Source organism: Elephantulus edwardii, unplaced genomic scaffold (genome assembly GCF_000299155.1).
Source record: "Elephantulus edwardii isolate Elephantulus edwardi_28Jun2011 unplaced genomic scaffold, EleEdw1.0 scaffold00121, whole genome shotgun sequence".
NCBI classification, from domain to species: domain Eukaryota; kingdom Metazoa; phylum Chordata; class Mammalia; order Macroscelidea; family Macroscelididae; genus Elephantulus; species Elephantulus edwardii.
This window is the reverse complement of record NW_006399871.1, coordinates 353,417-368,257: the sequence shown is the minus strand read 5'-3', so window position 1 is coordinate 368,257 and position 14,841 is coordinate 353,417. Positions and strand designations below refer to the sequence as shown.

Genomic DNA, 14,841 nt, shown 5'->3' with positions numbered 1-14,841 from the left:
AGAAAGAGAGGAGGAGGAGGAGGAGAGAGAGGAGAGAGGGGGGGAAAGGAGAGAGAATGAAGAGAGGGGAGAGAGAAGAGGGGGAGAGAGAGAGAGAGGAGGGGAGAGAGAGATGGGGGGGGAGAGAGAAAACGATGCCCAGAAGGAAGAGTAACCACACATACACACTTACCAGGACAGACAGCTCTGAATTGAATAGCATTCGCCTGGTCAGGACACTGTGTCCTGATCTAACATCACAGGGTGACAAGGGTGAGAGGAAGAGGGATAGGATTGTGGGGAATGGGTGGCGAGGAGGAGGTAAGAGAGCTAAATTCTCCTCTCCCACAGTGGGATGTCCACGGATAATGCCTAAAACTGAACAATCATGAAGTAGCGACATAAGTATGTCATTTAGAGATATGGAGCTGAGAGATTGGAAAGTGACAGCCTCTGGGGACGCGGAAATGGAGCGGAGGGGGGCTGCTCAGCTCCTAACACAACACGTCTGGTAAGAGAGTGACTCTTAAACCACGTGCGTGTGTAGTGTTGATTAGAAGGCCTAAATTTAAAAAATCCGTCTAAAAATGTAAGAGAAAGAAAAAAAGAGAGAGAGAGTGGGAGGGAGAGAAGCGGAGAAGGAGGGAGGGGAGAAGAGCGTAGACAGAGAACGCAGACAGACAGAGAAGAACGTCGACAGGCAGGAGTCAGGGGCAGAGAACTGACAGGCTTTGACAGGGACGACCAAAGGGCAGCAGCTGACATACTCTGTGGACATCATCGCCTCTGTTTACTCTTCCTGAAAAGAAAGTCTGTATGATTGAAGTTCCTCGAGCAGCTGCTGTTAGAGACCAGGTGCCTTAGACTAAGCTGCTGAAATAATCTGGTCTGGGGGACCGATAGGCCCCCATCTCCACATTTCCTGACTTGAGAGTCACCTGAAAACAAGCTGAGGGGCAGCAGTCCCCCGCAGCCTGAGAGTTGATGAAGCCACTCCCAGGAGTGACAAGGACAATGGCTGGGTGATGAGAAAAGAGCTCCAACTCTTTTATACTGTCCATGTGGGCTGCAAAATAAACAGCTTTTGCACGAACCTCCAGTTAAACTTGTGCCCAGATCAGGTGGCCATGCCTGGGTTGAACAGGGATGTGGGTATCTCAGGAGGGGCCAGCCAGGTGAACTGTGAATGTCTTTGTCAATTTTGATACCCGCTCTGGAACCACACTAATTTTGGCCCCTCAACTCAGTGGTACCTCCTTGCACTAGACAGGCATCCTATTTCGGGGACTAATGGGGTGGAATGTGAGAGAAGAGAACAAGTGAGTTAGTCACCAGCAAGTCCCATGGAAAATAAAAGTCCTAGTGAGAGGAGTCCAGGGCGGTTTGGAGAGTGAGATGTTGAGTCCCTGGGTGGGTCACTTTTCCCCTGAGGTCACATGTCTCAAAAGGTCAGACAGTAAATGAAGCAGGTTCTCCAGGACAGTCCCCACTGTCATCCTGGCCTTGTCTTAGTCCGGAAACCTTTATGATCTCTGTATCACATTGAGACCCAGGCTGGTGCCTGAGGATGTGGGGTTGACCCCAAACCCACACTTGTATATACTGAGCTCACTGAGTGCATCCTGGGGGGACCCCCAGGTTACCAGGGGCTCTCCAGGATCCATGGCCAGAGGGGACTTTCTCCAGCTTCTCAAAGGCTTCCTAAGAAGACTCTGTGACGAGAGTCCAATTAATTGCCCAGCTGCTGGTAAAACAGTTGCAGGTTGAGAAGCAGGTCCCCCTGGGCCAAAAGGGGGGGTGTGTCCTACTCTGAGGGCTAGTTAGAGGTGGGAGGCCTTGTCCATTAAAGGAGCCCACCTGACCCCCTGGGAGCCCCTTGCTTGCTGTGGGGGCACAGGCACTGCCCCCACAAAATTGTAGTCACCACTGGGAGGCTGTCAGCTTCTCCTTGAAGCAGAAAGGTAGATTTTAAGGGCCCAGACTCCTACCTTCCCCCCCAAAGGCGCCAGACCCTGCTCCCTCTGTTTCCCCTGAGTGGCTGCTCCACCACTTAGCAACGGAGACAATTTACATAATGCATCGAGTGTAAGAGCAATAATGGCTGGGGAAGCAGGGTGCCCGTTAGTGCCTCCTCGGGAGGGAAATACCTGCTCCCACACTGCCACCTCCTCCCTCATCAAACAGCCACGAGGCTGCCGGGAAGCAGGTGCCTCTAAGTGCCCGGCCACGGACAGGAGGGGCTCAAAAGGCCAGGCCAGCTTGCAATGGACCAACTCGGGATAGAGACTCCTCGAGGAGGAAATTTCCAAAGCACTCGAGTTTCGAACATAAATCCATCCAGCCGTGCTGCCCGTGCCTGGGCCCCTGCTGGGCCTGGGCCTGCATCCCATGCCTTCCTGGAGAAGGAAGCCACGAGAGTGGGTGGGAGGCTCCCGATTCGAGGCCGTGGAGCCGGGCTGCAGCTGCCCGGGAGGTGGTCACGTTCAAACACAAAGGCAGCCATGGAAGGGGTAAAATACATATAAATTACTGGCACAGTAATTGCTTTTTATATAAATGTTCTTTTTAAAAAGTTTTCCCCAGTGTGAAAGTCCCTCTTTTTAAAAAGAATACATTCACCACACACCAATTTATTCTGAGCCTCTAGATGGAGTATAATGAAGGCTCCTCAGTGAGCACCTGATCAAGAGGCAAGTGACGGCCACTTGACCCAGCTTCCAGGTCTCTCCACTCGGGGATGCGGTGCAGCTGCAGAGCCTGGGGGTCCCTGAGGGGGCAGTTTGTGTCTGGGGGGTGGGCCTGCATTTAGCTCAGACTCTGGGATTCAGGGATAAGCTAGACAGACACCACCGATGCCCCAGGAGCTGGGAGAATGGAGGACACAGAACAGCTACGATTGTAACAATGTGATTCCCACTGATGGTCACAGGTGCACTGGGCTGGGGTAACTAGGCTACTGTCTGAGCCCAGGGAGTCCTGACTCATCTGAAAACTCTCGGGGGAGGTCCCCCTCACTTGGAGGCCCAGGACCTAGAAGAGGCTCCTACACCTGTGTCTGCGTGCCAGGACCTGGGTGCCCTCCCCATGCAGATTCAATGAGCACTGCATGCAGAAGGGTGCTGCTGCCAGTGGAGAAGTCACTGGTTCCCAGTTCCCTTCCCAGGGTGCACTGGGGTGCGAGGCCACAGATCCACGACTGACTGGGGAGCCCGCCCTGTCCTCCCCGCTGCAGGGCAGCTGAGTACAGCGTCAGGCAGAGTGACTCGGAGGGCTGCTTGCTATGCACAGGGACAGGGGTGTGTGCAAATGTGAGCTCCTCACCCACGACCGAGACTTCTCGGCTTCACTAATTAATCAGTTAAGTAGTTCTCGCTTGCTCCGGGTGACACAGAGCTCTCAGCACCTGCCTCCTCCCAGCCCCAGCCGCCCCACACGCACGTCTGCTCACACCTCTACACACAGCACATGGAGTCGCGTACTCTCATCCACATACACATGCGTGCACACATCATGATATCACATACAGGGGTCACACGAACGACACCACACTCTCACACATGTGCACGCGTGTGCCTGGTCACACACAGACACCCCCACACACACCATGCTGTGCACAGCAAGCTCAAACATTTCCTTCACAGACACAAGCAGCGACCTGCTTACACTCCCACGTGCCGCACGCACACACATATGTACACACAGGCTCCCGCAGTCTCTCCGCATGCATGCACACACATACACACACTCCTACAGGTCTCACGCAGTCTATTCCACATGCACGCTATGATTGGTCCTCATTCCACCTGACACAGCCTCAGCAGATCGAGGACAGTGTCTCCAGTGAGCCAGAGGACAGAGGTCAAGTGCCTTTCAGGTCTGATGGGCCATGGTTAGCTGGCCTTTGGGAGACCTTGGCACAACCTTGACCTTCTGAACAGAAACTCTTCATCCCATGGAATAGGGAGACCAGACTGGGCCCCCTCAGAAGTGCCTCAGACTCCTTTTCTAGTTAGTTCCAGGAATGCAGAAATAGGAGAGTGGGGAGCAGTATACTCAGGGGAGGTTCTGGAAGAAGGGAGCTATGGGCTAGTTTTAAAGCTGGGGAGAGGCTTGGTGTTAAGAGGGAGGAAATAGAGATTATCTGGGAGTGGAGAATGGTAGGGTGGACTATGGGAGACTCCCCACTCTCTTTGCCCAAAACTACACTCCTTGGCCCAGGCCTTCAAGGCTCCCCTGGAAAAGCCCAGCCTCTCTGGGCCCCAGTTGTGTGTGGGCCACCAGTAAACCTCGTACAGTCAGTTCTGCATCAGGGTCCTCTGCTGTCTCCCAAATAATATGAGGACGAGTGCTGGTTGACCCCACGACAGCGCACTTTCCCAGGCTGCTGGCACCGAGACTCTGTCCTGAAGCACGGAGTCTCAGTTTCCCCATTTTTGTTGTTGCCAGATGGCAACGAAGTCGAGCACGACTCATAGTGACCCTGTGAACAACAGATTGGAACCTTGCCCTGTCCTGTGCCATTCTCACCATCTCTCATATACCTGAGCCCACTGTTACAGTCACTGGGTCAATCCAGCTTCCTGGGGGTCTTCCTTTCTTTCACTAAGCTTCCACATTTCCCAGGAGGATGTCCTTTTCCAAAGACTGGTGCCTCTTAACAACATACCCAAAGTGTGTGAGACGACGTGTCCCCATCCTTGCCTCTAAGGAGCACCCTGGCTGCTCGTTCTCTGAGACATACCTGTTCTCTTGGCAGTCTATGGGATGAGTCCCAGGATTCTCTGGGATGGAATCCTCAGAGCTCTGATCTCTACCTTCTCAGTTGCTGGTGCCTGTCCTTTATCCATCCACTGAAGAGTTACTAGCTGTGCATCTACCCCATGCCAGCCTTGTGGGCATGGATGTGCATGTGTGTGTCGTGCAGGCATGTATGTGTACATGTGCACCTGTGTGCATGTTCACAGCCTGCTTCTCCACCCAGACTCTGCATCCTCTGGGTGGAGTCTGGTCTCTCACTGCCTCTCCCTCCCCTCCTCCTGCTAGAAGGCTCAGCATGCAAGTCACTTGTGATGCACAAAGAGGTGCCCTGAGAGCTTGTTCAGGGTCCAACCCCCGCCTCACTTTCACCATCCACACACAGAGTAGGACAGCTCCTGTCTCCCAAACTATGAGGTACCCAGGTAGTCCAAACACTAAAGCCTGCTCACAAGGAGAGGGGAGCCACGCCCAGAGAGGGTTGCAGGAGGCCACGCTGAGCCTCCGTTTTCTGCCTGGTCGTCGTTGTAAATGTTGCTCAGGCCGCCCCAGGGCCGGCTGTGGTTTGTCAAAACCAATTACTTCTCTGCCTCCGTCAAGTGCTTAGGGCTCCATGAATCTCAGGCAAGTGTCCCCGTGGCTGCCACTGATCTAGCTAGTGGACAGGGGTGGGGGTTGGGAGGCATTCAGCTCAGGTCAGCTGTCCCCGTGGGCCCAGCATGGAAACCCACGCCACTCTCGTCCCCGTTCCCCCTCCCTAGCTCGTGAGCATCTAGGCTCTGGACATGGCTGTCCCATCACTCTAGAGACGGATGGCAGGGGAGCAGAGTCTGGTTTCTCTTCAAAAAGCCAGAAGAATTAGGTCCCTGTCAGAGGAGACCCCCAGCAGTTGTGCTGCAAAGTCAGTCTCTCTGAGGTCCCCAGTGGAGGGCCTCAGAGGCCAGCACATGCATCAGGGCACCCTCCCCAAGCATGGGGTCCTACATCAGAAAAGCTAGACAGACAAGCCTCCCATATTTCTGAGGTGGAAGGGCTGAGGGGCAATCCATCCACTTTAGAGACACCTCTCCCTTAAACATTAAAATCCTGGGAAGGATCCCCTCGCCCAAGCAGAGAACCTTCTAGCAGTTCCTGGAGCTGCACCCCAGAAAGAAACCCTGAGCCTTACTCCTGGCCCCGTTCACTCCATCACCTGACCCACTAACCTCTCCTTTCCCAGGGCCAGTATCAGGGGTCAGACAGAATTTGATGGTTTCATACACCTTCTATCCCATAGGGCCAGCCAGGCCCTGTTCCTTTCCCTGTGTCCATTCTCACTAGTTGATTGATTTGAGAAACAGGCTCAGGGGGCCTTTCCTGGGAGTGTGGATCCTGTGGTGGGGTGGTCCGTCCTTGTACCTCCCCCTAGATACCTCTGCAAGTGGCTTCCTGGATTGCTGGCCCAAGAGACCACAGACCCTTTTCTGACCCACAAAGATCTGTTTCTCTAAGTCTGTCCCCCACCTGGTGGCCCCGTTCCTTTCCTGGTCAAATTCCCTAAAAAGATGTCATGGTCAGCAAGGAATAGCCAAATTCCAAGCTCCTGGGTGGAGCTGGGTGGTAAGGATACTTTGGGTATCTGGATTCTCCAAAATTGTGGCCAACCCCTGGTAGGACAGGGCGGGGAGCATAAAGGGACCCCTATTATGCGGGACTCTGTCTAAAGCCTTTCCTTTTCTCTCCTCCTCTGAGACCCTCCTCTCTCCCTGAGACATAGACTGAACTGAGTTCATGGATTCAACTGTGTCACCCCAAAATATATGTCAAGTTGGTGAGGCCTTGATTCCCAGTGTTGTGCAGCTATCCTCCATTTCGTGAGCTAACACGTTGACAGACTCTATTTGGTGATGGGTTGTAAATCCTCAACCTCCAACAACTCTATTAATGAGGTGGGTTTCAAATAGGGTGTTTCTCAAATCAATGCCTTATTCAGGTCACACCCTTGGCCACAGAAGACCCCACGGGACAGCAGATCTGTTCCACAGGGTTTCCAAGCCAGATCTTTTCAGAAGCTGACCACCACATCCTTTTCTCTTGTCAAGTGGCTGGAAGTTTGAACAGAACATTTTTATTTTTATTGAACAGAACATTTTGTTAGCGTGGAACACTTTAACAGCAGTGCCACCAAGGCTCCATTCCTTTTCTCCTCTAAAAGATGAAAGGAAAGAGAAGCGAGGAGAAGAGAGGGGCCTCACTACCACCAAATGCATCCCTCTGCATGGGAATCTCCTAGATTTAGGAGAAGAGCGTGCTAACCCACCAGGAGATACCCAAGGAATGCTGGGCCTACAGATGGAAAATCCTCCCCACCAGAACCAGGAGAGAGAGTAAGCTTCGCCCAGAGCTGCAGCCCTGAATCTGGACTTCTTGTCTCTTAAACTATGAGAGAATAAATTTCTGTTTGTCAGACCTATCTGCTTGCAATATTTCTTCTATAGTAGGATTGTGAAACTAAGACACTCCCCATGAGGGTAAGACAACCCAGATACCCATTTCATGGATGGGAGAACTGAGGCTCAGAGAAGTAGAGCACTGCACTCCAGGTTCCAACACGCAAAAGCACAACCTGGCCTTTCCTGCCCCTTAACTCTGCTCACCACTCACCATTCAGCTGTAGCCCAGGGCACAGGCTATGGGTTCAAGTCTCAGCTCTGCCACTTATCAACTGTGGGACCTCAAGCAGGTCCCTCATCAGCTAGAAGACAGAACATATGTCAAATCTCTCTCCGATCCCTTCTAAGAAGTCCCCCCAACACCTGGGAATGGACCATGACCTCATGGCAGAGGAAGGATACAGCGACACTAGCCTGGCGGTTGGTCTGACCTCTCAGCCCACGCTGGAAACAGATAACCATTTTATTCCCCACGCATGCACCACCAGACATACGATGCACTGATTCCACCTGAAACACCTCTCACCTCAGCCCACCCAGTCAACATTCAAGACCTCCCAGGAATCGAGGTGACAATTCCCTGCTGGGACTATCTTAGAAACTGCCAAGCAGGGTCCCTACCCCAGTTATCCCCACAAACCTCCAGGAAGAGGGGCACTGAATCACCCAAAGGTCCAACCACCAGCTCATGCCACGTCCCTCTTACTGGTGGCTGTTCTGACCCACTATCCTCCTGTCCTCAGTGAGTAAGAATGAGACAAGGTGGGGAAGGGGGGGAACTGAGAGAGCAGTGGGGCCAGCACCCACCTCAGTGGTCTAGGAGCTGCTGGGGTGGGGTGTCTGGTGCCTATGGAAGGTATGGCCAATGGGAGCTGGCATCCCTGGGGCAGACATCTCAGGGCAACTCCCCTAGACGTCTCTCCACTGTGGGGGTGTACAAGGAAGGGGTACAGGAGACCAAGCCAGGCAGCTGACCCTCAGGCAGAAGCTCCAGCTACAGATGAAACAGTTTTTTAAAAGCTTCTCAAAAATGGAATTTTCTCCTGTAGGCAACAGTGGGTACAAGGGTGGGGGTGAAGCACAAGGGCGGTAACCACTGCCCCTTTGACTCTGCCCCCCCCAAGCAGTGCTCAGGAAAAGGGTTCCCAAAACTCACAGTGGGGGAGGGTGTCGGAAGAGGCCACCCGGCTCCCAACTGTGGTAGGGCCTGAGAAAGTGGGGGGCAGGCATTGCTAGGGGACAAACAAGGGGCTCAGGTAAGCTCAGGAAGGCTCCCATGCACCCGCCCCCCTGTGTACCCCATTATGGCACAAATGGCGTCCTCAGTGCATTTCAGACACCCTCCCAGAGTGCTCCCCCCCAGCCCCGCGCATCCCCGCTGGGTGCCGAGCAAGAGGACCATATGGAGGGAATAATAAGACAATTAACTTTCCATTAAAGAATAATATATGTGGGTTTTTAGGGAGGCGAACGGCAGCAATCCCTACCCAGCAACGTATTTCACACCCGTACCCCCCACCGCCCCCACCCCGGAACGTGCCCCACATCCTGATCATTTACTATGGCAGGAGGGAGGGTGCACAAGGGAGGGTGCTGGAGGCAGAGGATGGAGGGCGGGGCTATACCACGGCGCTGGGAGGGGTGTGGGGGCTGCAGCAACCTTGGGGAGGGGCTGTGGTGGGCTGGGTGAGGCTCCTTCACCATTTCTAACCATCTCTGAGCATTTCAGCTGAACAGCCCACATGTGGGTGGGGGTTCTCTTAGCGACAGAGCTACAGGTTTGCCTTTTGGGGTGCACGTAACCGCTGGGATCTGATAAACTATGGGGTTTAAGGTCACCAAAGCATTCACCTACCTTACCTGGCACTCCCAGGCCTGCCTGTCTCTGTCTCCGGGTCACCTCTTCTCTCCTGCCCCAGGCTCTGGGTTTCCTAGCACCTTTGGACATTGCTGGCCCTCTCAGGACAGGTGCTGGCCGCAGTGCACCGAGAGCCAGCGTGTGAGTGTGTGTGTATGAGGAACTGAGGTTTCAAGTGGTGGGCTCGGGCGGAGCCTGTCTCAGAGGCACCTGCATAGGGGCCGCAGCCCCGCCTCCCTGAGCCCAACGGGAAAGGGGCCCTGACGTGACCAGCTTTTTTGGTCCACGCCCAGAGCCAGCACCAGATGTGAAGCTCTGCAAATATTAATTACACATTCCCAGGAAGCACTGAGCAGACGGGTGCGGGGCGGATGAGACGAGGTGGGACTGTGGTGCCGTCACAGATTCAGAAATGCCATTCCCATTCGTCCTGAATCGCAGCAGTGGGAAGGGAGGTGAGAGAGTTCTGGTCAGGAATATGGATTTGGAGTCTCTAGCCTGGGGAAGTGGCTCCTTCAGGCAGGCACCAGGCCCCCTCCTCTGCCTTGATACATCCTTTCCAGTCTCACCTCTCAGAGGACCTCTTCCTGAGCCCCTGCTTCCAGCCTAGCCCTGTCCTCACCCCGACTTAACCCCAGGCAGATCTTCTCACTCCCTTCCACAGAGACCATCAAAGGATGATGTCAGAACTCATCTCGGCACTGCAGCACCTAACAAGCCACTGGCTCTTCTTCATGTCTGACCATGAACTCTCTTGCTTTGCTATCTCACAAGGACTCCAGGGCTGTCCCCTCTCTACCTAACCAAGAGGGGTTGGGTCCCTGGTTGTACCCATCAAAGTGACCAGGGCTTCAGAGTGGGGAGACCTACTGTCTCCACATCCGCCCCCACAAACCCCCAGGCACCTGATGAATTATTCATCCTGATCAGTCTCATTATGTAAATGAGCTCAGAGCCCAAGCATATGCTCTCTGCTCTCCCCCAGGGAGGGGGACAATATGGTGCTGATGGGGGAGGGTGGAGAAGGGGCTTAAGAGACATCACTTACAGCCCTCAGGGGCTCTGGATAGGGCTAGCTATGCTGGGTTCACACCTTTTTCACCTGTTAGGGGGGACAGGAGTGGCCAGGGGTGGTAGGGGAAACTGAAGGTAGCTGGAAGATGTGACTCAGGTAATGTCTTGCTATGCGTGGGGGAAGCAATGACGTATCAGCCCCTGTTGTTGCTGTTGTTGTGTACCATCAAGTCAGAACCAACTAACCCATGGCTGACCCTCTCTGGGGGGTTTTCAGAGGCAGTTAATCGCACAGGAGGAGAATACCCATCCTTCTCCTGCAGAGCACCTGGTGGAATTCAAACTGCATGCCTTCGGGATTGCAGCACAGCGTCTTACCTCTAGGCTGCCAGAGCTCCCCTATATGAGTCTCTTCTACAGGCAATCGCCTCCTGTGAAAACCCGCTGGAGAGTCAGCGATGAGCTGATGTAAACTCGGTAACAACGAGCTGAACTGAGTGGATGGGTTGGTCATCTTGGGTACAAATGAGGAGATACAATGGAGTCACAGTGTATTACCATTTCCAACCTGTAAAACGGTCCACAGTCCTGCACTCAGTCATGTCCCCTGGGGCTTGGTGAGGTCAAGAGGAGAAAAAGTGCCAAGGCAGGGAAAATGCTCCCAGAAGCCACTGTCTGCAGTTTCCGCACCCTCGCAGCTGCCAGCCCTCGTGGCTGGCAGCTTCTTTCTGGGGAGGGGGTGCCCCCAGAACAGGGGCAGGCAGAGAGGGCTGGAGAGGAAAAAGGCCAGAGGGGCCTTGGTGCCAGAACCACCTGAGCTGGTGCCTGGGTGGCAGCTCAGACCAACTCAGAGAAACCTAAGACTGTGCAGCTCCAGTGGGGGCCAAGCTGCAGTGTCAGCCTAACCGAGCTGGTGCCAGGGGCCCCAGGAGCATCGCAGCTGGGTCAGGGCTCAGCTCCAACCACCCTCCTAAGCCTTCAAAGTTGGGCACAGGCCAGGCACACGGGCCCTCCACGTGCACTGGAAAGAGCATGGTGGTGGCTCGGTTCGTGTCTGCAGAGCATCATGGGGGATGGAGAGATGACCCATTGGCTCCTTCCTCCTCCCGTGGGGTTGCCCTCTTTCTCTACATCTTCCCAACTACCCTTCCCCCCCGCCCACCTTGCCAGAGTGCCTCTTGCCAAGAAGTAGCCCCAGAGCTGTCAGCGGGAAGTAAGAGGCTGAGGAAGCAGGTGAGAAAAAAACTGGAGCAGGACATGGAGCCGCTGGAGAGCTGGCAGCCGTCTGCAGGCAGAGGGGCTGCCAGGAGGAGCCAGGAAGGCCAGGTCAGCGTTTCTCTTCTGCCTGCTGTGCAGGCAACAGTCATACCAGCCACGGCCTGGTCTGGCCGGTCCTCCCTGGCCCCGCTCATCCTGTCCACTGGACCATGAGGTGGTACAGCACCACTGAACAGGAGTTAGAACCCCAGGTCCAAGCCCCCAGCTCTGCCACAAGCCAGCTGTGTGACCTTGGTTGTTGCTGGGCAAGTGGGGGTGGTGGGAGAAAGATGTGCTCATTGGCACACGTGTCTGGAATCACTCAAATGCCATCAGGAAGGAAGAGAATAGAAATGATTGTCAAGGGAATTCAAATTTGATTTCTAGAAATCTTGCCCATGCCCTAACCAGACACGCCAGCCACACTAAGGATCAAGAACGAGGGTCAAAGAGGGCCTGGAACTTGCCCAGAGGAGCAAGGGGGCACCCTGAGCTTGGAGTCCACCTCTGGTCCTCGGTACCCAGGAAGCCCAATGGTTCAGACAGATCCAAGTCTCGGGCTGCAAGTCTGTACATTATTTTCTTGTTGGCAAATTTTCAGGGTCTGTGCTGTCCAGAGTTATAAAATGAACAACATGATCGAATCATGGAGGATTCTTGACTCACATGCATGGCTAACTCCTCACATGGGGTGCATCTCATGTGCCTATACAAACTTTGGAAAGACACGTAATGCATGTTCTGGGGAACGATCCTTTTTACTACACGGCTGTCCTCAGCAGTGTCCACTTAAGACCTGGTTAGTGCCTGAGCTTAAATGGACTCCCGTTCTGGAATAATTTTTCTGACTGTGTCTTCTCTAGAAAGCTCTGTTGGCCACCCAGGGCTTCTGTGAGTCATTGAAGTGTTCACAGGAAAAGAGTGGGATGAGGGCTAGTGTGAATCAAGCCCAGGACCAGGGAAGGGATATTCAGAGATGCTGGGCCACTTGGAGGAGGACGCCCAGCAAACTGGTGGCTCTGACTGGCTCCCCTGCAGTGAGAACCCCAAAAAGCATCTTTCTTGATGGTCTGGACACCTCTGGGTTTGGACTCCTTCCACATTACTACCTTATTTGTTGTCATTTCATCTTTCACTTGTAGAGCAGCTGGTGGATTTGAACCTTGTGCCGTTGGGTTGGCAGTTCGACTCCTTACTGCTGGACCACCAGAGCTCTATATGGCCTCACTAGCCACCCCCACCCCCTCATCAGTCCCATCATGCACCAGAGGCTCTACCTTCCCAGCCAATGTCAGCACACTCACTGTGGCCCCTGCCAGGAGCTAGCCCCAAGGTGCAGGCACAAAGTGCACACAAGGAAAGACCCCATCACCCCTGCCCTATAGAAGGTACACCTGGGGACTGTGGCCCAGGACAAGAACATGACAGGGCATGTAATCAGCGAGCCTGAACCTAGACTCTGCGGAGCCCCACCTATGCCTTTGTTTGTTCCGGAGTCCTGGGCTGGCCCTCAGCAGAATCTATCCCCCTAATGCCACTGCTTACTCTGATCAGCACCTCTTGCCCAGCACCCCAGCAACGAGATCCTCAAAGTTCCATGTGTACCCCAGAGGTCTCGCTCACACCACTCCAAAGCTCAGCTCTCTGACTGTCAGCGTTTTCACATCGAGAGCGACAGCTCAGGAGTCTGTGGCCTGACAGCGACACATTTTGCAGCCTTCTGGGGGTGACGGATGGTCTGCTCCGTACATCACTATTTCAAACATTAACATAATCTCTCAGGATGAATGTGGTCGCTTGTGCCTAATCAATCACCCCTCCCACCTCTTGATCCTTCATCCTTCCAAGTGCGGGCTTCCAACCCGACTCGACTCACTGCTACAGCTGCCTCGAGCCAGAAGCACCATTCTCCGGCTGTGGCACTCATTCCACGGGCAGCTCCTCCCACATCAGCGTCTGGGCATAGCTGCATCCGCTGAACCCTCACGGGCCTGACCTTCCACCTTAACTTCTGCTTCAGATGCAAACCTTATCCATCTGGGCCCTGCTAGGGAGGACCCCATGAGCACCTCACAGAGACAAGGTCACCATCAGAGCTGGCCTGTGACATGCTTAAGCACAGTGACCTTTGGAAGAGCAGATCAAGACTCCATGGATCCTCTGCTTTCCTGGAGACCTCCCCTTGCCTGCCTTCACAGCAGGATCTTCATATACCATCGTTGTCATTCACCATTGAGTCAGAAGGGACCCAGAGCTGGCCCTCCAATGGGTTTTCAGAGTCAGTGAATTGCACAGGAAGAGACTGCTTGCTCATCTTTCTCCTGTGGAACAGCTGCTGGATTTGAACCATGTGCCTTTAAGTTGGCAGCACAATTCCTTACCACTAAGCCACCAGAGCTATCTATCCCTAATCTAGGCCCTGTGCCCTCCATAATGCCAAATCTCCCTTGCTCCTTATTTCTGAACGTTCCCACCCTGCCAATTCTCATTTGGAGGAGGGTCCCTGAAGGGAACGCAAGTGGAGTTGGCTTACCTCTCGGAGCTGCTGGACGCCCCCAAAAATCCGCATTACGCCATCAATCTCCTGCTCCAGGCGCCGGGCCCAGTGCTGCATCCTGTGTGCAGAGAGGAGAGAGATGTCAGGAGGAGCCACCTGGTGTGGGAACAGCCCAGCCCCGGCTGTCCAGAAGCAACCGGGGACAGCCACCCCTTAGAGCCCAATTTTCACTGGAGGAGAAGGAGAGGCGAGGCCCCAAGCATGCCTGTGGTTTCCCTTTGAAGTCCAGACCTGGTGGCCCGGACTCTGCCACCAGGCTCTCCGTCACTGTGGGACTGCCAGGGAGGAGAGAGGACTGTATTTGAAATGCACTGAGGGAGTTCAGTGGCTCGAAGATGCCTGCAGGGAGACCATTTTTCACCGTGAAAAGCCAGCCATTGATGTCTCGTTTCTGAACCTGGAACTTCTGGACACTGGGATGAGGGAGGGTAGGAGTGGGCTGGGCGTGGTCCCACTGGCTCTTAGAGTCTCTGTCCCCAAGGCAGGACTGGGGCTGGGTAGGGGAAAGAAGTACCAGTCTGCTGCCAGCATCAAGTCTCTGGGTGACCCCAGGGTAGGTCGCTACCCTTCTGAGCAATGGATGTCTAGCTTGCCTTCTGCACCCCATAAGCATGGGGCTCATCAGTGCAGTCCTGCCCAGGGGTCCAGTTCAGACCATCTCGTCCCTTTCTGGAGTTTGGCAGGTCCCACAAATCTTTCACCTGAGCCACTATCTCAAGCAGGTCTTCCTCTCACCCTGTTTTAGTCCATCTGTGACTTGGTTTCCTCCTCTGGGGTGTGAAGCCACCTCTTAGGATGTCATGAAGATACACGAGAAGAGGCAGGTTCGGGATGCAGCACCGGGCCCCTAACGCTGTGAGTGATCAGGATGGACAGGTGGTCACATGACCCTGCATTCCTACCCCACATGGACACAGACAGCGGCTGAGGAAGATCCCCGAAGCCATTCAAACCCCCAGAGGATTTCTCCACCGCTTCAAGGCAGTGCC

At 54.3% G+C, this 14,841-nt stretch overlaps 1 protein-coding gene across 1 annotated transcript in view; it reads right to left on the bottom strand.

Annotated features, from left to right (window-relative positions):
* Positions 1-14,841, bottom strand: part of CACNA2D2 (calcium channel, voltage-dependent, alpha 2/delta subunit 2) — a 163,051-nt gene that overhangs the window by 117,142 nt on the left and 31,068 nt on the right. Inside the window, exon 2 of the mRNA XM_006892862.1 lies at positions 13,829-13,910. Coding sequence (XP_006892924.1) covers positions 13,829-13,909 — 81 coding nt within the window. The 5' untranslated portion in view covers position 13,910. The remainder of the gene's footprint in view (positions 1-13,828; positions 13,911-14,841) is intronic.